Source organism: Gobio gobio, assembly GCF_949357685.1.
Source record: "Gobio gobio genome assembly, chromosome: 13".
Lineage (NCBI taxonomy): Eukaryota > Metazoa > Chordata > Actinopteri > Cypriniformes > Gobionidae > Gobio > Gobio gobio.
In genome coordinates, this window is record NC_137106.1 from 32,971,465 (window position 1) to 32,990,905 (window position 19,441).

At 37.8% G+C, this 19,441-nt stretch overlaps 2 protein-coding genes across 2 annotated transcripts in view; one reads left to right on the top strand and one right to left on the bottom strand.

Annotated features, from left to right (window-relative positions):
• The first annotated feature begins 280 nt into the window (after nucleotides 1-280).
• ero1a (endoplasmic reticulum oxidoreductase 1 alpha) lies at nucleotides 281-8,056 on the top strand. Its single transcript, XM_079833598.1, has 15 exons — nucleotides 281-633; nucleotides 1,598-1,717; nucleotides 1,807-1,890; nucleotides 1,975-2,013; nucleotides 2,084-2,160; nucleotides 2,266-2,339; nucleotides 2,483-2,603; nucleotides 4,813-4,885; nucleotides 5,114-5,135; nucleotides 5,445-5,537; nucleotides 5,630-5,876; nucleotides 7,061-7,130; nucleotides 7,231-7,317; nucleotides 7,389-7,525; nucleotides 7,611-8,056. Exons 1-15 carry the CDS (start codon nucleotides 547-549, stop codon nucleotides 7,672-7,674), a joined length of 1,395 nt encoding a protein of 464 aa, XP_079689724.1. The 5' UTR covers nucleotides 281-546; the 3' UTR covers nucleotides 7,675-8,056.
• A 1,675-nt stretch (nucleotides 8,057-9,731) lies between these two features.
• The window catches only part of gpr137c (G protein-coupled receptor 137c), a 33,161-nt gene continuing 23,451 nt past the window's right edge, over nucleotides 9,732-19,441 (bottom strand). Inside the window, exons 3-7 of the mRNA XM_079833595.1 lie at nucleotides 18,938-19,166; nucleotides 18,550-18,699; nucleotides 13,643-13,768; nucleotides 13,285-13,409; nucleotides 9,732-11,680 (exon numbers count right to left, since the gene is read on the bottom strand). Coding sequence (XP_079689721.1) covers nucleotides 11,452-11,680; nucleotides 13,285-13,409; nucleotides 13,643-13,768; nucleotides 18,550-18,699; nucleotides 18,938-19,166 — 859 coding nt within the window. The 3' untranslated portion in view covers nucleotides 9,732-11,451. The remainder of the gene's footprint in view (nucleotides 11,681-13,284; nucleotides 13,410-13,642; nucleotides 13,769-18,549; nucleotides 18,700-18,937; nucleotides 19,167-19,441) is intronic.

The following is a 19,441-nucleotide window of genomic DNA, read 5'->3' on the forward strand; positions in this document are numbered from 1 at the left end:
AAACAGATGTAGGCTACTGTCTTAAAAAGTTCTGCCTGTAGAACGGGGGAATATCACTAGAAACCTTAAGGGAAACTGGATGTAAGAATACTTACAGTTCATAATCAGAAAATATCTGATTCCGTAGAGTTGACAGACTGTAACGCCGCCAACTTAGTGTTTGGCGACATCATGTGGAGAACTGCATGCCGTGCAATTCTCATCCAAAAGGAAGGCGTTCCCAGTTCAGTTCAACGACATTAGAAGAGCTAATTTTACAGTTCAGTCCGACAGATTCACCGAGACAGTTATTTAAGAATAAAATAAAGCATAATTTGCAACACAGTGCTTAGTGAATGCGCGTTAGCTCCATTATTCATCGTCGCGGCTTGTGTCGTATCGCAGCAGCCGTTGAGTCACGTACTACACGTAGCGGCTGATTCAATCGGAAGTGAACGTGTCTTGCAGCGACGTGTTATTTACATGAACTACGCATTACACAAACACCGTAGCGAGTGAGCAGTACTGTAAAGAAGACCCGTTTATGCCGAACTCGGTTCCGTGATAATGAAATCCTTCATTCGGTTAGCGCTTTTACTCACTGGCGTCCACGTGACGACGGCAGGATCCGCTGCTCACAGGTGCTTCTGTCAGGTGAGACCACAATATACAACATCTGTTGTTTTATCACTTTGGAAACTGATTTGAGTAAATATCAAATATGTGTCACTAACCTAGAAATTACAACAGTGCTAAGGGTTTATTTTATCTGAAACGATGGTAATGCCATATGTTTGATATACCGTGGAATGTTCCCACAGTCATGGAAAATGTACATACTATTATTGGTTTTATTAATATTTTGAATGCTTTTTTACATCAGTTCTTTCATTTCCGTTTTGATTTTAGTTAGTTTTATTGAGTTTGTTCTTTTAATTTTAGTCAAAGTGTTAGTATACAGTGCTGTTTTTGTTATTTTAGTTCACTGAGAAATGTTGCATTGGCGACTTGCTGAAATAAAATGATTTTAAGCTTTTTATTATTTTAATTTATTTCAGTTTATGTTTATTTTATTTCAAGTAAGCAACAATTTGTATGTTTTTAGTTTCAGTGAACTATAATAAGTTTTGAAATTTTGATTTAGTGGCCTAAAAGGTAAGATAGATAGACAGACAGACAGACAGACAGACAGACAGACTATAATTGTACTCATTTTGTACATGTACTTATTTTTGTTTGTTTTGTGCCTAAGTGGAATTTTACATTATATTGTATTTTTGATATTATGTTGTTAAATGTTTAATATGTATTTGCCATGTAATCGCCGTTGATGCTGATATGGCAATAAACTCAATATTACTATTACTATGCTCCTCTATTTCATCAGCTATTAATAGCTCTTTGTGTGTGATTAAATAACATTATTTAAATTTAAAAATAATAAACATTTTAATAAAAATAAAATAAAATAAAAATAAATGTTTTATATCCAGTTATCCACAGACAACGTGGATAAAAAAGTGCAGCAATAACCAAAGTACTATAGTATTAAAATTTGCAACCATCATCGCATGATGTGTCACTTTTGAATGATTAACTTGTTGCATTTTGATTGTAGGTCACTGGGACTCTTGATGATTGTGCTTGTGATGTTGAGACCATCGACAGGTTCAACAACAAGGAAATCTTTCCCAAACTACAGAAACTACTATCATCTGATTATTTCCGGTTTTACCAGGTGATTTTATCGTTGACAATACAGTTCACATCTATACAGAAGACATCTATTCATTGTTCATCTCTAATATTCAATATTATGCTCCTCAGGCCAATCTGAACAACCCCTGCCCGTTCTGGACAGACCAAAGCCAGTGTGGACTCATATACTGTGCTGTGAAACCGTGCACACCGGTAAGCTCCACAAAGTTCATTCAGCTGTTTTTGTCTCGAGGGATTTTGTAAAATTAAAAAGGCTCCTTGTGTCTTTCTGAGCAGGGTGAAGTACCAGAGGGCCTTAAATCCAGCAGTTATAAGGTATTAGAAAGTCATATAATGTATATCGCGCATTTTGGTGTTGTGGGATGTTAATTATTTCTCCTCACAGTATTCAGAAGAAGCTAGTCAGGATATAGAGAAATGTGAGAAGGTAGAGAAACTCGGAGCTGTCAACAGTTCTCTAAGGTTTGTGTTAAAAGTGTCGCTCCTTCCGAGAGTCAAGAATACCACAGATCTCTTTACTTTTTGTCTTTGTTTGTGCGAGTTCTCACTCAGTGTTTCTCTGTGTAGTGATGAGACACTGCAGGCTCTCCAAGAGTGGAAGAAACACGATGATGAATCAGATCGTTTCTGCATGTTGGATGGTAGTTTGTTAGTTTGATCAAATCATCTGCTTTTTATTTGAGGTGTCTGATAATTGGCAAGTGCACATTGAGCTACAAGACCAGTATGCTTTAGTCATCCTCCACAGGCTGCAACATTGATTTTTTTTTTCTTCTTTTCTCAGATGAGGACTCGCCTGAATCAAAGTATGTCGATCTGCTGCTCAACCCTGAGCGTTTTACTGGCTATAAAGGACCAGAGGCCTGGCGGATCTGGAACAGCATATATGAGGAGAACTGCTTCAAGTAAAGCCTCACAGTCACATTTATTCTGATCAGTGTGCAAATTATGACCTTCAGGAGGTCAACTTTATAAAAGAAGTTTGTCTCTTTCAAATGGACCAAACGGTCCACGTACTGTCCGTGTGGCGTAATTTTCATCATCAGGAGGGTTCACGGACATCCGCGCACACTGTCCCAGGCAGCCCAATTTTTGTGTCCACATCGACGGTGAACATACAGCAGCGCATATGCGAGTGACTTGAGTGCTTGAAAGTCCACTAGATAGTGCGCACGCGCCGAATGCGCTTTTGCTGCATCCTAATTCGCACACTATTCGTCCTAAATAGTATTCTAAATTATAATTAGTGCGTCCCAAATTGTAGTATGTTGAAATGAGTATTCCAAAGATACCTGGATGGTCTACTTTTCCCGGTTAGAATCCTAAGTGCAGATCTGTGCACACTCTAACGGCTAATATTGCCCACAACCCATTGCATATTGGATGAGATTCGATTAGAACTACAATCTTAAAAAAACTACAAACATGGCGGTTAAGTAGAGAGATTTAGATAAAAGGGTTTGAGTGATTAATTATCAGTATCAAACCTGACAAAAATATATTTATTCAACGTTATCCACATTATATTTCATCTGCAACAGCATTGAAAACGTATACGTTTGGCCATTAACTTTTAAACGCATCATCATATTTAAATTGCAAACACATGAGGAGAATCTCAGCATGAAATACCCAAAACTGGCAGATCAGTGTGCTACTAAATTTTTCTCCGGTACAGTAGGAAATTTAATTGAATGTGGAGGATTTGAACTGTGTCAAGGTGATTGACAGTGCAGTTTAAACGGTGACAGGATGCATGTAACTAGGCGACAGAGCTGTCCGTTAAAGATGACGAAGTAGTATGTCCCAAAGCTTGCATACTCTTCTGCTACACACTCAAAAGTATGTCTTTTTTCTCCACAAAAAGAGTACGTGCTTTTAGGAAGTAGTATAATTAGGTGAACTGGGATGCATCATTTGAAAAGGCTTGCACGCTCAACTCCACAAGATTACCATATGTATACCCGGGCCTTTAGAATAGTTTTAGTCAACCATCAGCTATCTTCATGGTCTTTTGATATTTTCAGTCATTTATGTCAATAACATATTAAACGACATGTCTAAATCCAGGCCTGGTCCTCTCTCGTCCTTCACTGTCATCGCTCCTCCTTTTATGCATCCAAGCTCCTCCGTGAGACTGGTCCAGGGGCGCAGCTAACGCTCATTATCAATCACGCCACCGACCTCGTGCCGTTCTCTCACGGTCCCTCGGCCTCGACTGCTTGCCACAAGATATTTGACATATTGTAAATAACATAAACAGTGAACCTTTAACATTTTGTGATTACTGAAATGTTTGGAATTATTTACAGTACCTTTCAAAAGTTTGGAGTCAGTACGATTTTATTTTAAAGGAAAGCGCTAATGAATTCCATTCATTATGCTAAGCTAAGCTGAGCACTGAGACAAATGCATTTGCCCACATATCTAAATGTAGGAAAGATGTTGAATAAGCCCTATTTCTAAAAACGGTGGAGTGTTCCTTTAAGGAAATTAATACTTTTTGTATTTTGCTTCTTGGACAGGAAAGACATTTTATAATCTAACAAAATATATTTTTTTCAAATAAATGCTGTTCTAATAAACTTTCTATTAATCAAAGAAAAATCCTGAAAAAATTATCACAGTTTCTACAAAAATATTAAGCAGCGCAACTGTTTTCAACAGCGATGATACATGTTTCTTGAGCAGCAAATCGGCATATTAGAATGATTTCTGAAGGGTCGTGTGACACTGGAGACTGGAGTAATGATGCTGGAAATTCAGCTTTGCCATCACAGGAATAAATGACATTTTAAAATATTGTAAAATAGAAGACTGTTATTTTAAATTATAATAATATTTTAAACAATATTGCAAATGTTATTGTATTTTTGATCAAATAAATGCAATCTTGGTGAACATAAAAGACTAAAAGTTTCTTTTTAAAAACATAAAAAAAGTTTATTTAATAAAAAAAGAATACACACTTTAAAGACCCCCCCTCAAGAGGTTCAGGCCTTAATTAGTTGGTTCATACATACCCTCAAAACCCTAATTCTGACTTTAATATTTTTATTGACTATTTTTAAGTACTCATAATGTTTTAACAGCATCGTTTTGTTACTTTTCCAGACCGTATTCAGTTAAGAGACCGCTGAATCCTTTGGTATCTAACAGTGGTGAGCATTTATTTATGCATTGTTTAGTGTTTTCAAGTCTAAAATGTCAGTTTTTAGAGCATGTTGATTTTTCAGTAGGGCTACACACAATAGATCCATGCCATTGATCAAATAGTAATGCTCATGACCCATAATCCTCTCTCTCTTTCTTTCTGTCCACTTTAGGAGAAGATGGTAAGGTCATGTTCTTCAGATCCGTTTAACCCAATTTGATTAACTAGATAATGACATGTCTATTTCTTATTAAAGGGCAGGGGTTCTATCGCTGGCTGGAGGGTAAGTGGCTCTTAAAGGGATAGTTCACCCAAAATTGTTAATTCTGTCTTCATTCACTCACCCTCAAGTTGTTCCAAACCTGTATGAATTTCTTTCTTCTGCTGAACACAAAAGATATTTTAAAGTTTGTCGGTAACCCAACAGTTGATGGGCCCCATTGACTTCAATAGTATATTTTTTTCTCCATACAATGGAAGTCCATGCCGAATTAACAATTTTGGGTGAACTATCCCTTTAAAGGTGCTATATTTTACTACTGTATATTTTAATTAACATGTTCCTTACATGTCCCTCTTGTTGTTTCCCCAGGCTTGTGTGTGGAGAAACGAGCTTTCTTCAGGCTGATCTCAGGACTGCATTCCAGTATAAACATACACCTGAGTGCCAGGTACCTCCTAAATGGTGAGTGCTACTTGTTGGTTTCATTATAATTAATCATTTTCTGCCACTGTTTAAACTTGTCAAGTGTTAAATTGTCTGATTTGATTGGTCAGAAAACTGGTTCGACATGAAGTGGGGTCACAATGTGTCCGAGTTCCAGCTGAGGTTTGACGAGGAGCTGACAGAAGGAGAGGGGCCAAAGAGGCTACGCAACCTCTACTTCCTGTACCTCATTGAGCTGCGTGCTCTGGCCAAAATTCTACCGTATTTTGAACGTTCCACCTTCCATTTGTACACCGGCCAGCCGACACAAGACAACGAGAACAAGAAACTGCTTTTAGAGCTCCTCCATGTGGCTAAGTAAGAGCATTGCAATGGTTGCATAAAAAATCATTTGAGAGGCTGCAGTCATGGGTGGAGTGTGAAGTCCAGCCCCCCCTTTCTAGGTGTAATTTGGGCATAATGGGTGGAGCTAGAAGGTCCAACCACACCCTAACCATAAGTTTATTCCTCCACCCATTAGATCTACAGAGGTGGAGCTGGAGTAGGTCAAGCTCAACCCATGACGTCCAGAGAGGGGGAGCTGGACATCATTTGGCTCTGCAGTGAGCACCACTTGACCCATTTAGAGTGTTTGTTTTTTTTAGTGATTAGGTTATGAATATTTTTATTTAGGTAATATGTAAATTTTTTTATTTAACTAAAGGCTAGAATAAACTATGCGATTTTTGCCCAGATCTGCCCTAATTTACAGAAGAAGAGTAGGCGATAGTTGCCAAAAGTCAGAGCAAGCCTGCAGATTTTGGGCAGTCAGATGTACAGATAATTGCGTAGTGTATGATGGTCACTGAATAGTTTTTTTAAAATTCGCTTTAGACTATGATTCCATACACTCGGATGATAAAAATATGTTGAGTCGATGGACCCTTTTCACATTTCTTGGGTTCTCCGAAGTCGTCATAGTTGGGTAAACTTCTATAGCGGTGAGCGTGAGATGACAGCAAATACAATTTTTGTATTCTATTTGCTCAAATAGCAAAAGAAAAAATCCAATTATAGAGTTGCCATGGATTTCCAAAAGAGGGAAGTATTAGAAATTGTATTAGAATTTTTTTTTTTGTCATTTACTGGCAAGGTAATATAACACAAAATATCACAATATAAATGTGTATTACATTTAAAAACAAAATTAAGATATGAAAAACTGGATTTGCAATGTAAACTGTGGAAATGCGTCATCACAGTCTGTGAAAAGGGTCCTTTTTAGAACACATTTTAATTGGTTATTGGTCAAAAATGTGATTTATAATCAAAAATATTTATAGTTAATAGTACATTTTTTAATGTATAAAATAATGAGTACATTTAACAGTACATTTATTATAGTGAGTACCAAAAAAAAAGATATAATAAAAAATAATTTTAGATTTATAATAATATTTCAGTATATAAATTGGGTTTATGAAAGACAGATTCTCTTTAAAAAGAGAAAACTCCTGTTGTAGTGTATCCCAGCCGTAATATTACTAATTCTTTATTTGCAGATCCTTTCCATTGCATTTTGATGAGACCGCTCTGTTTGCTGGTAATAAGAAGGAAGCCATGAAACTAAAGGCCAGTGGCTCTTTTCCAAGTTTTCTATAAAAACAATAATGTTACAGAAATGTATGTTTTTAAAGAAGTAATAAATAAATTGCTTCTTCCCTGACCATAGGAAGACTTCAAGCGGACCTTTAAGAACATCTCGCGTATCATGGACTGTGTCGAATGCTTTAAATGCAGACTTTGGGGCAAATTACAGGTTAGACAACAAAGATTGTGACGGGTAACCAGATGATGTTATTTGTGTTGATATGTGAATGTCTCTCATAGACCCAGGGCCTGGGAACCGCACTGAAAATCCTATTCTCAGAAAGGCAAATAGAGGCCATGCCCAACACAAGCAACAACAATCCATCATTTCAGCTCAGCCGGCAGGAAATTGTGTCTTTGTTCAATGCTTTTGGAAGGTATGTCATATCTATTTTCTTCTAAATATCTTTAGTTGAAATGTCTTTCATTTGTCTTGATTTTATTTTTGTGTTTTATTTTCAGGATCTCCACAAGTGTTCGAGAGTTGAAGAACTTCCGGTCGCTGTTGTCAAAGCTCAAACCGTGACCGTTAAAGTCCATCCTTCGGCAACAGTCAAGAACTTATAATAACATGACATGACAGAATTATATCCTTTTGGGTTGATAAATTAACATTTTCAGAATGTTTTATACCAGTTGTTGATAAATGCAGTTAAAAGGGATAGTTCACCCAAAAATGAAAATCACCCCATGATTTACTCCCTCTCAAGCCATCCTAGGTGTACATGACATTCTTCTTTCAGACGAATACAATCAGAGTTATACTAAAAAATGTCCTGGCTAATCCAAGCTTTATAATGGCAGCTCAATGTTTGAAGCCCAAAAAAGTGCATCCATCCATTATAAAAATAATCCACACGGCTCTGTGGGGTTAATAAAGGCCTTTTGAAGCAAATCAATGGGTTTGTGTAAGAAAAATATCCATATTTAACACGTTATAAAGTAAAATATCTAGCTTCCTCCAGACCACCTTCCGTATTCAACTTACACAGAAAGTGTAACGCCTCTCGCAGTTCAAACACTTTTGTTATGTCCGACGTCATGCGATGCTCCAGTTATGCTTTGCCCGTAAGTTGAATACGGAAGGCGGTCAGGAAGTTTTAAATGTGGATATTTTTCTTACACAAACCCATCGATTCGCTTCAGAAGGCCTTTATTAACCCCCGGAGCCGTGTGGAATACTTTTATAATGGATGGATGCACTTTATTGGGTGGCCATTATAAAGCTTGGATTAGCCAGGACATTTTTTTTTACTGTAACTCTGATTGCATTTTTTTTTACTGTTACTCTGATTAAATTCGTCTGAAAGAAGAATGTCATTTACACCTAGGATGGCTTGAGGGCGAGTAAATAATGGGGTGATTTTCATTTTTGGGTGAACTATCCCTTTAACAGCACTGCACTGTTCTACTCCTAAAGGACTGAGCACTTTAGTCTCAACTGTAATGTTAGGGCAAATTTTGCACTATTACATGAAAAACACATTTTTGTAAGTGACAATTAATGTAGCTTCTTGGAAACTCAATGAAAATACATGAATATACTTTAAATGGTTTACAAGAGGGACATATTTTGCATAATATAAAGTCAAGGTGGCATTTCTTTATAGATGTAATATTCATCTTTTGGGGGGGGTGACCATTTTGGAAAAAATGCCATTCAAAATTATGGTTGTAATTGTTGTCGTCATTTTATAATATATATGCCTTGGCACCTAGATCTTGTTAGCATATTGACTGTATTTAAAAAAAAGATTTTGAAAATTGTACTATATATATTTTTTTCATTATGGACATTTTTTTTTTCCATAAACACTCTAGATGTGTGTTTTGTGTTAAGCAAGCACATGTGTTTTCCATTTATTTTGTGATGAATGTAAAGTGCCCTGTGGAGGTTTATATGTGTTATACATTTGCATTTATTTATTTGACACTTAAGTGCATTCAATGTGTTAATTTAATCAGTATGTGTGTTCCCTGGGAATCAAACCCATGACATTGTTAGTTCCATGATCTACCAGTTGATCTGCAGTAAGGTTTGACATAACCTGAATTCAGCAGTTATATCAATTAATAGCACGTAATGCAAAGTTCTGAATCAAACATTGAATACACTGCTGGCAATCTTAAGAGGTGGACCCAAGATTCACAGGCTCCTAATTTAAGATGCTCCATGAGACTCAATGAGATCTAACCACTACAAATTCAATTGTGGCCTGCAGTTCAGCCAAGAAACGAAAACACGACTAAGTTAGACATTTATCAAGAGAAATTAATGCTATTTTGAATGGGAAACACTGAAGATACTGAAACATGTATGCATATACACTCCTGGGCACAAAAAAAAGCCAAGCCCAAAATGGCTTTACACTAAGCTTTTAATGGTCTTATCCACAAATTATTGGTCAGGAAATTAGCTAAATGTAAGCTCTACTTAAGCCATTGCTGTCTCAGAAAAAAAAACATCATAGACAGTGAAGTTTTTGGCAAAATTTGCCAATTTTTTTGTGCCCAGGAACATTCATTTTCTGTAATTCTCACACCGCATAACTCAAGACTTCACACCAAACGTTTTTTTTTTTTAAAACAGTGCAATAAAACTTTATTTTTTTATGGTAGTGCTTGTGTACATTTTAATGAACTATGAACATGGGTAAACAAGTTACATTCATTGGCCTCAAACTAAAAAACAAAAGGCTTGCTCTTTTGCGAGATTCAAGAGTTGATATGACAGATTTCACAGTAACATTTTTTCAGACCAGACTCACATATATAAATTAGTAAAAAATAAAAACAAATCTACCAACTCACCACCTCCCCCTCTTTTCTGTGGTTTGTCAGTAAATGAACCCAATCAGCATTCGATTAAACAGCCTTTCCATCAATTAACGCTCATGTTCGCTAATATATGAAAAGTTTTGCTACACATCAGCTGGCGGAAAGCAAGGAAGCAGGCCAACTTAAAATGTCCAAATCAATGAAAATCATCCACTCGTTTAATACAGCGTACACAAAATCCTGCAAGACGCAATTTAAAATAACACATTTTAAAAATAAATCCAATAATAGAGCAGGTGCATATGGCGTTTCAATCTTACCGCTGCCCGTTCATCGTATTTACACCGCGTCTGATGATTGCTTCAGCCAAATGATTGTTGACATCTTATGCACAGCTCATAACATACGGAGCAGCAAATTAGGGGATAAAAAAAATAAGCTTTTTTTTTTCTCTTTTCTTTTTTTGCTAAAACACAAAACAAATTACATTTCAGGGAAATGGAAGGGGCCACTTCATTTAAGCCGTATATGGGGCACTGATTGCTGACCAATCACGCTCCTGAAATACAATTATACAGGAATGATGATATAAAGCTCATGAAACATGTTTCATACAAACGTTAATTTTGTGCAACATGTTTTCGTCTAGGAAAATCATAAGATGGCACCATTTCTGGCTTCCCTGGAGAACGACTATACTAGATTTCGACTACTGATGTACGTGGGTAAATTCACCCACAAGCCTACAGTGTCCTTTAAAAGCCAAGATATTAGAGGATGTAAGTAGAGTTAGTCTTCCTAGTCACACTTGGTACATTGGAATACACTAGATCTCAGTCGTCAGTCTGGCGGTTGTGGGAATCAGGTGTCTTTTTGTCTTTGGGAAGCGTGGAAATCAACTATCATAGAGGCTCATGGGTCAAGCCTGGATTTAAGCATGGGCTCTTTGGCAACAGAATAAAAGTGTTTAAGGAAATTAAGAAAGAGACACATGGATTTCATGTGAATGTCAGTGCACGTTTGGTCCCAGTACCAACGGATCCAGAATGCTCTTACGCTTGCTCATCTCGGTTGGACTAGGGGGTCATGCTCTTTCTCAAAAGACGAAGAAATATAAAAGGATTCTCCCCCAAAAAAGAACCACTCACCATCACCACATTCTGGCCTACACCTATTCCAACTGATCCAAATATGAAATGTAGGCCCGCAGTAAGTGCAAAAAGCACATCCCAACTCACAGAGGGGAGTCAATGTGCTGAAGTCTCATGGGAGTTAATTGCGACACCGTTCTGAGCCCATGGAAAGGTGATGGGATGAATGGTTTTCAGAAATGAGAACATCGAAGAAAGAGGAAAATCTGGTCCATTTGGTCCAAAAAAAGCTTTCCCCCCCCACATCACCATCAAATTGTCCCTTTAAATTTTCTGCCAAATGGATGTGGACAGATAAATTGGCCGAGGGGAAAGACAACCATAACGCTTTGCTCAGTGATGTCCTGGCTGAGCCGAACCTCAAAGGATCTGCATTAGTTCTGAGGGGTGGCGTAATGTGTGTGAGAGGTTGAGTAGTAGTTCTGGGGGGTGGAATAGTAATTATGGTGTTGGTTGGCCTGAGTGTTGCCGTAGGCAAAGAGAACAGGGGCGGTTGATGTTTGGGGACCATTCAGCAGGTGAGGGACCGCCGTAAGGCTGCTGTTCCTCTGGATAGAGCCGTACCAACTTGGGCCCATCTGTGGCGTGGACGACAGGATACTGCTGTAAAACAGAACCGTAAGACGTGAGGCCCGTTCACACTAAGGATGATAACTATAACGATAAAGATATTGTTCTAAATATAAAAGAATAGCTGAGTCAACACCACAACTACAATGAAGACATCAGAGAAACAATATCGTTGAAATCACTTTCACAACAATTTTTTCCAGCTGATGAACGTGGTGTAAAGGGGCCTTTAGAAATATAATTTAACTGCTGTATCAAAGGAATAGCTCACTAAATGAATGAATGAATGTGCGTCGTGGCCTTAAGATTGTAACTAAAATGGTCGCAAATGCAACAAAAAATAAACATTTGCGAGTCACCACTGCTGTTGGCAAACAAATGACTCTTATAACCTGGTTCGGTTATACTTTATTTTAAGGTGTCTTTGTTACAGTGTAATTCTACATTTAAAGGGTTAGTTCACCCAAAAATGAAAATTCCGTCATTTATTCCTCACCCTCATGTCATTCCAAACCCGTAAGACCTTTGTTCGTCTTTGGAACACAAATGAAGATATTTTTGATGAAATCCGAGTGCTCGCTAACCTTCTATCATAGGCATTATTGCAACTGTCAAGTAAAGACATCGTTAAAATAGTCCATGTGACTCCAGTGGTTCAACCTTAATTTTATGAAGCGACGAGAATACTTTTTGTGTGCAATAAAACAAAACACAAATAACTTTATTCAGCAATTTCTTCTCGTCTGTGTCATGGTGCGTTCACACCGGACGCGAATGACGCGATTCACGCGAGTGATTTACCTGGGGTTTTTGGGGTTTGCACACAAAAAGTATTCTCGTCTCTTCATAAAATTAAGGTTAAACCACTGGAGTCACATGGACTATTTTAACAATGTCTTAATTGCCAATTTCAAGGTACAGAAAGGAAGTAATGTTGCAGTCTATGGAGGGGTCAGAAAGCTCTCGGATTTCATCAAAAGCATCTTCATTTGTGTTCGAAAATGAACAAAGGCCTTACGGGTTTGGAACGACATGAGGGTGAGAAATTAATCACAGAATTTTCATTTTTGGGTGAACTATCCCTTTAAGTACTGAGTAATCTTAATTATAGGCCTGGTTTCATAGACAGGGCTTAGATTAAGCCAGGATTAGACCTTAGTTCAATAGGACATTTAAGAAGCTTTAATAAACGGGCCTGAGGAAAAAAAACATCTTGAGACAAAACAATCGCACTGACATATTTTAAGTTATGTCAGTGTAAGTTGCTTTCAGTTAAAATGGCTCAAACAAGCATTTTAGTCTGGAACTAGTTTTAAGTCTTGTATGTGAAACCAGGGTTAGGGTTAGTTGCATGTAATTATGCATCATTTATAGTTTTTTACTATAGTAACTACATGTAACGCATGTAACAAGGACACTAAAATAAAGCGTTACTACTGGCTCTTTTTCATTTAAGTTATTTATTTAACAGCTGAATCTTGCGTGAATCGTTCAGAGCAATTCCGGAGTTTAAAAGTGACTACCTCAGTCATTTTCAGTTACACTAGTGTTCAAAAGTTTGTTCAGGAAGATTTGTTAGTATACATTTTTAGAAATTAATACTTTTATTTAGCAAGATAACATTTGGCTAAACACACCTGCATCTCTCTCCTCTAGAAGTTGTGTTTCTAGACAGATCATCGTCACTATCATAGCGTCGTGGGTTGTCAAAGAAATACGCCCTGGAACTAAAGCTGTGGCTGTTGATCATGCCGCCCGATGTCTGTGGAAACAATGTATACAAAATATAAATAAAACAATATGATTGGCCCAACACAGCAGCATGGGATGTTGTTTTCAGTGGGGCAGACGTATGAGTAATTAATTCTATCTGACAGGCAAACAGCTCTCCGTTGGGGCTTAAAAAGCCAATCGCAAGCTCTCGTCATTGAGTAAGTGTCCAGCTGTGATATTGACTAACGGATTTAGAGAAGTGAGACAGGATTAGACTTTCACCAGGTTCTGATTGGGGCGCTGCACTCTGAAGAACAACACCACCAGACTGGTGGGCAGCAACTCCCAGAAGAACAGGATGATCCCAAAGACCACATAGGCTTCTCCATTGATCTTCTCTGCATCCGCCTGGAGACACAAACACAATGCAAGACAAATTGAACACAGAACTTCCACTTTTGACCATATTGATGTATTGATACACTCTAAGGCCAATAGACCTTAGTCAGAGTAGACGCAAGGGTCGAAGCTAAAACGAAAAGGTTTCCTACATTCAAATAAAGAAATCAAATATAAAATTCTTCAATGAAAATAAAAAAAAACGTTAGCTTGGCAATTAACTTAAGTTTAAATTCTAAAATTACTAAAACTAAAATATATATATAAAATAAATATATTAAAATAACTAAAAAAACAAATAACTAAAGTGCTAAAACAAGACTAAAATTAAAACCAAATATATATGTGTTATTATGTTTCAAAGCAATCTAACTTATACAACTATTAGTGTTGTAATTTTACATTTGTACTTTAAAATAAATTATTATTATTAATAAATGTATATTTTTCATACTTTAATTTTATTTTACAGTGAAATGTAATAATATTTCCTATTATCATAACATCAATACTAACATTATTATTAACAAATTATTACTTTTCTTAAAATTATATTATATTTCTAAAATACTTGAGTTTTATTTTAAAGTGAAATATAATGATAGTAATATTTCCTATTTTGTTTCATATTTTTATTTAGTAATACTAACGATCATAATAATAATAATAATAATTATTATTATTTTATAATCCTAAAGATACATAATAATGATCAAAATTGTTGGGCAAAGTTCTGCAGCCCTACAAACAAGCACAGCATTTTAAAAATCGCAATCGTAATTTTTATTAGAAAATTCTCAATTCCCTTTTCCCCCCAAAATCAGCCGACCTAGAAGTGAAAACCTATTAAAAAAAAGTGCACATACTACACTACCATTGAAAACAACAACATGGCACAGCTAGTGGCCTACAAAATTAACAAAATATCACAAAAGACAAATATCTGCAAAAAGACAACACAGGACAAAGGAGGACGTACACAATCCCTGAATTAAGCATCAAAACGGCGAGAAACAAATCCTGACAACAGCTTTGCATGGGACAGACAAAGTGGCTTTACGAAGAATAAGCAAGCAGACAGCCACCCAAACATATGCAGCTGAGTCAGAGAAGGGGGCAGACCGATCAGGGGAACCTCGGCTTCCTGTCGGCCCATCTCAGAGGTGAACCCAAACTAGGTCACCACCAGGCAGCCATCCTTTCTGCACAGCAGCCTTGCCCGGGCTATTTATAGCAAAACAAAGACCTTTCCCCCACAGAGCTCATATCCGTCTAAATCCCCTCAAATGGATTGTTTCTGCACTGCGCAAAGAAGCATAATCCATGCTGAATTTCTTTATTTTAAATGAATAAAGACAACATCTCTTTTTATTAAACAGCATGAGGTACAGAACTGCATTTGTAAAAAGCATAATCTAATTCATTACACAGCATTCATTATACTCCAAAATACCAAATCAATTCTACCACACGCACAACAATGACTTGAACCCTTGAAGGATACAGTACTAAATTAGGGCACGCCAGAATTAGCAACTATGACAGACATAAATGCGTAATAACTTCATAAATCTCACATTAAGGTGAAAACAACATTGATTATTAACTCAAACAGCTGTGGCACACTAGCAGCAGTGAGCTCGCTGGGACTTGTTTATCTGGGACAGTTAAAGTTCAATGAGGGTTTATCAGCGTTATGTTGTCTACATATTTACCACTCAAAAGTTTGGGGTCGGTAACATTTAAAAAATTTTTTTTTGAAAGAATCTTTTGTGCTCACATGCAGGCTGGATTTATTTAATCAAAGCTACTGTAAAAACAACTTATAATAAATGTTTTCTATTTCAATATATTTTAAAATGTTATTTATCCTGTGACGTCGAAGCTGAATTTTCAGCGTCATTACTCCAGTCCTCAGTGTCACATGATCCTTCAGAAATCATTCTAATATGCTTATTTACTGCTCATGAAACATTTATTATTATCAATGTTGAAAACAGTTCTGATGCTTAATATATTTCTGGAAACATGACACTTTTTTAGGATTCTTTGATGATTAGAAAGTTAATAAGAACAGCATTTATGTTACTTTTGTAACATTATAATTGTCTTTACTGTCACTCTTGATCAATTTAATGCATCCTTGCAGAATACAAGTATTAAATTCCTAAAAAAAAAATTTACAGACCCAAACTTTTGAACAACAGTGTATAAAAGTGTAGGGACATTTCATATCATACATTTGGCTTCTGCATTACCATCTGTGTTTACAACATAAAATTGCATGTCTCAGAGTAGTTATTTCACAGCTGCTCTTTGTAGGAATCTGATAGTGTGACGAATCTGCATGGTTATCGGTAATAATCATAATAGAGCGGTTCTGTCATATTGCGTCAAGACCCACAGACAGTAAGAAAACATTTCAACAAAGTGTATAAAAGAAAAAAACCCTCATCTGAGCATGCATCATATCTCCCATTGTGGTTTAGATCTTATTTTGGCACTGGCTCTTTCGCAGTCTTTTTTTTTTTGCTCACAGACTCTGCATATTTTTATGTCCTCTCTCAATAATGGAATTTCATGAATTTTTAACCAAAAAATGTATTTCATAGTGTAGCTTTAACAGTCATAATCTAGTTTATTTTCCACCACCTTTCTGACCCATGGAATTAACAATAACTAGGCTTGCTGCAATGTCTGTGTTACACGGTATTCAGATGCACACCAATTACATCACTTGTCCATCGTGGCACCACCCCCCACCGTCATTTAAATTTTTTATAGTAACATAAATCATTTAGTTCGGTTATGGCTCGTTTCCACTGAGCAGTGCGGTTCAGTACAGTACAGTACGATTCAGGACCGTAAACCCAGATCCGGCTTGCGTTTCCACCACCAACAATACCCTTGTGATAGGCGTGGTGTAGCGATCAACGTCATTCTCGCATGAAGACGAAAGCGTCACAGTCAACAAGAATGGATGACATACAGCTGATCTTGTTCTTGCTTCTCGGCATGCGGCTGTTTGTCACAAGAAGAAGACACGCTTTGTTTGAGCCAAAACTGCAGGCTGCAAGGAAAAAGTTTTTAAAAATATGTACGTAGTGTCCGTGACGTCCCCCGTAGGTTTCTGAAGGGCAGTTTTGAAGCATAAAGACGGCTGTTGTCATCTTGGCAGCGCGTCGCTGGAGCTGAGGTGACGCGAATGGCTTACAGACAGCAGACAAACGGCAATCCACCTGTCACTCAAGTGGCCAAGGCCTTAATTATGCAGAACTTTAATGCTGCGTTCACACCAAACGCGAAGAGCGTCAAAACTTCTCTTTGCCCTCAGTCAAAATGATTTGGCAGACAACAAATAGATTCATGAGAGCAAAGATCGCCTGTTAGATCCACACAAGACGAACCACTACAGGACATCAGAGCCAGCGGCAAACGTCAGAAGGACTAGCCGAGGAAAGGCTGCTCTCGCCGGGGGTTAATGAGCGCTGAGTGCCCGGTGATTGGCTGGATCTCACAACTCCAAAAACGCAAGACTATTTTTTTTTAAATAGGCGCTCTCTTTATAAATAAACCACAGATTTGAGCTTTAAACAACTTCATTCTCACCTGAAAAAGTCTTAAAACCTCATTTTGTGACAATAGTGGTATTTTTAATTATGCAGGGTTTCTCATCTCGTCACTTTACCACGTGACAGCAGCAAGCAGGCTCCTGATTGGTTAACGCGGCGTGAATTGACGGCAAAGTTAAACATTTTCAACTCAGCATCAGACGCGAATTCGCTTCAAATGCGTGAATGCACAAAAGCACCACTCGCGTGTAACACGCGTATCCCGCAAGACGCTCAATTCGCGTCCAATTCGCGTCTATCACGCCGCAGGACCTTCAGACGCGCGTCAATGTGCCTTTCCATTGACTTAACATTGAAATCACTCGCTCCTGACGCTCTATTCACGTTTGGTGTGAACGCAGCATAAGGCTTAATATAATTTAAATGAATTAGTTATAAAAAAATTCACCCCCTCACAGTTGTCATGAAGGGCAAAATTAGCTGTATAAAACAAAAAAAACACAATTTGTACCAGGCTCAATGAGATTCTGCTGCTCCCTTTTGGAGCCTGTCCCTAGCAGCCAGTCGATGAATTGCAGTCTTTAAGTCACTTCCGTATTGGCTTCAAGAGAAACTGGGGGAGGTTGCCAATGGGGAAAACACAGCCGAAAAAGCAAGCGCAGGTGACGATTCTCTGGTAACCAATCAACGTTCTGCAGTGATTCTATCTCCACCCTTTAGTACCGGACTCCGGTGCTAGGTACCCCAACAGAAGGGTGCCAAAAAAGTAGTATGGTACGGTTACCATTCACAACTTCTGACAATGGAAATGGCAAAAATTGCATAACATCCTGAATTGTACTGAAAGGTACCACTCGGTGGAAACAAGCCATTCGAAAACAGACACTACAATAAAAAAACTGAACTTTTTTCGAAAAAATTCAGCGTGAGCCGAACGGCAGTCGCAGACTAGCAGCAGGAGTCAGATTTCATTTATCACGTGACGAGAGTTCTGTTTAATATTAGCGAGTTTGTCATAGTCCTGTTTTGTTGTTGTGTTTTCAACCATTCAAGCAATTGCCGCCCATTCGAAAGCAAAAGTAAAATGCGCACAGCCGCTCAGGCATTTATAAGCGATTAAGGTGGAAAAGGGGGAAAAACTCCCAACGTCACCGTCGGTGAAAATGTCCTCACCGTCACATTCCTAACAATAACAATATATAGTTATGTTGAATGTACCTGGTCAGATACATTGTACCAGCCGTAATTGAATGGGCTGGGCCGATCTTCAGGAGAAAGAGCCACCACAACCAAGTTATAACAGGCTCTGGAAGTGTAGAGGAGGATAACTGCTGCCCCAATGGCCGTGGCCTGGCACACTGATGTCCCCTTGATCACAAAATCACAAAGATCACCGCATTAAGACAGAACAGTAATTACTTTTTCAACACCGTTCAAAGCAATTAGCTGTTATTGCAGTCATACTGAAAATACTGCATTGTTGTTCTGAACCCCAATCGCATACTTCTAAGTATAATTATGTACTAACAACGCATTTTAAGTATGAAGTAAGCCAGTACATGCTTGAAATAAATCTTCAAATCCAACAGAATCCCTGTTCCCTTACCTTTGACTCCAGGTAGACATTGGCAGAAGACATTTTAGCAATCTTGAAGATGCATATGGCGAGTGAGATGGCACAGAGAACGAAGAGGCTGTCGTTAACCAGTACTCGTGCCAGAACGGCATCCTTCACCTGACTCTCAGCCACATCACCCTGAACCAGCATGGCACATGTCACGTTCACCACCAAGAAAAAAACACCGGCAAGCAGGAATCCTAGACACAGGGGCACCCTATTGAGAGTGGAGTGAAAAATTTATTTTTACAGAAAGAAAGAACAACTAAATAAACATGTCTCCACTGCTGGACACGATTCATCAGTTTACTTTTTTCCATCTAAAGAATGGTAGTGATAGTGTTGGAAGACTATAGATTCACCCTCGGGGTGAGGCTGTAATACTCAGAGTTAGTATTAATGATCCTGTATCGGACCAGTGTACACCTGAGAAGGGCTGTGAGAGTGTATAGATGCTGAAGACCTGGTGCTCATGTGTGGTTTGAGGTAGTG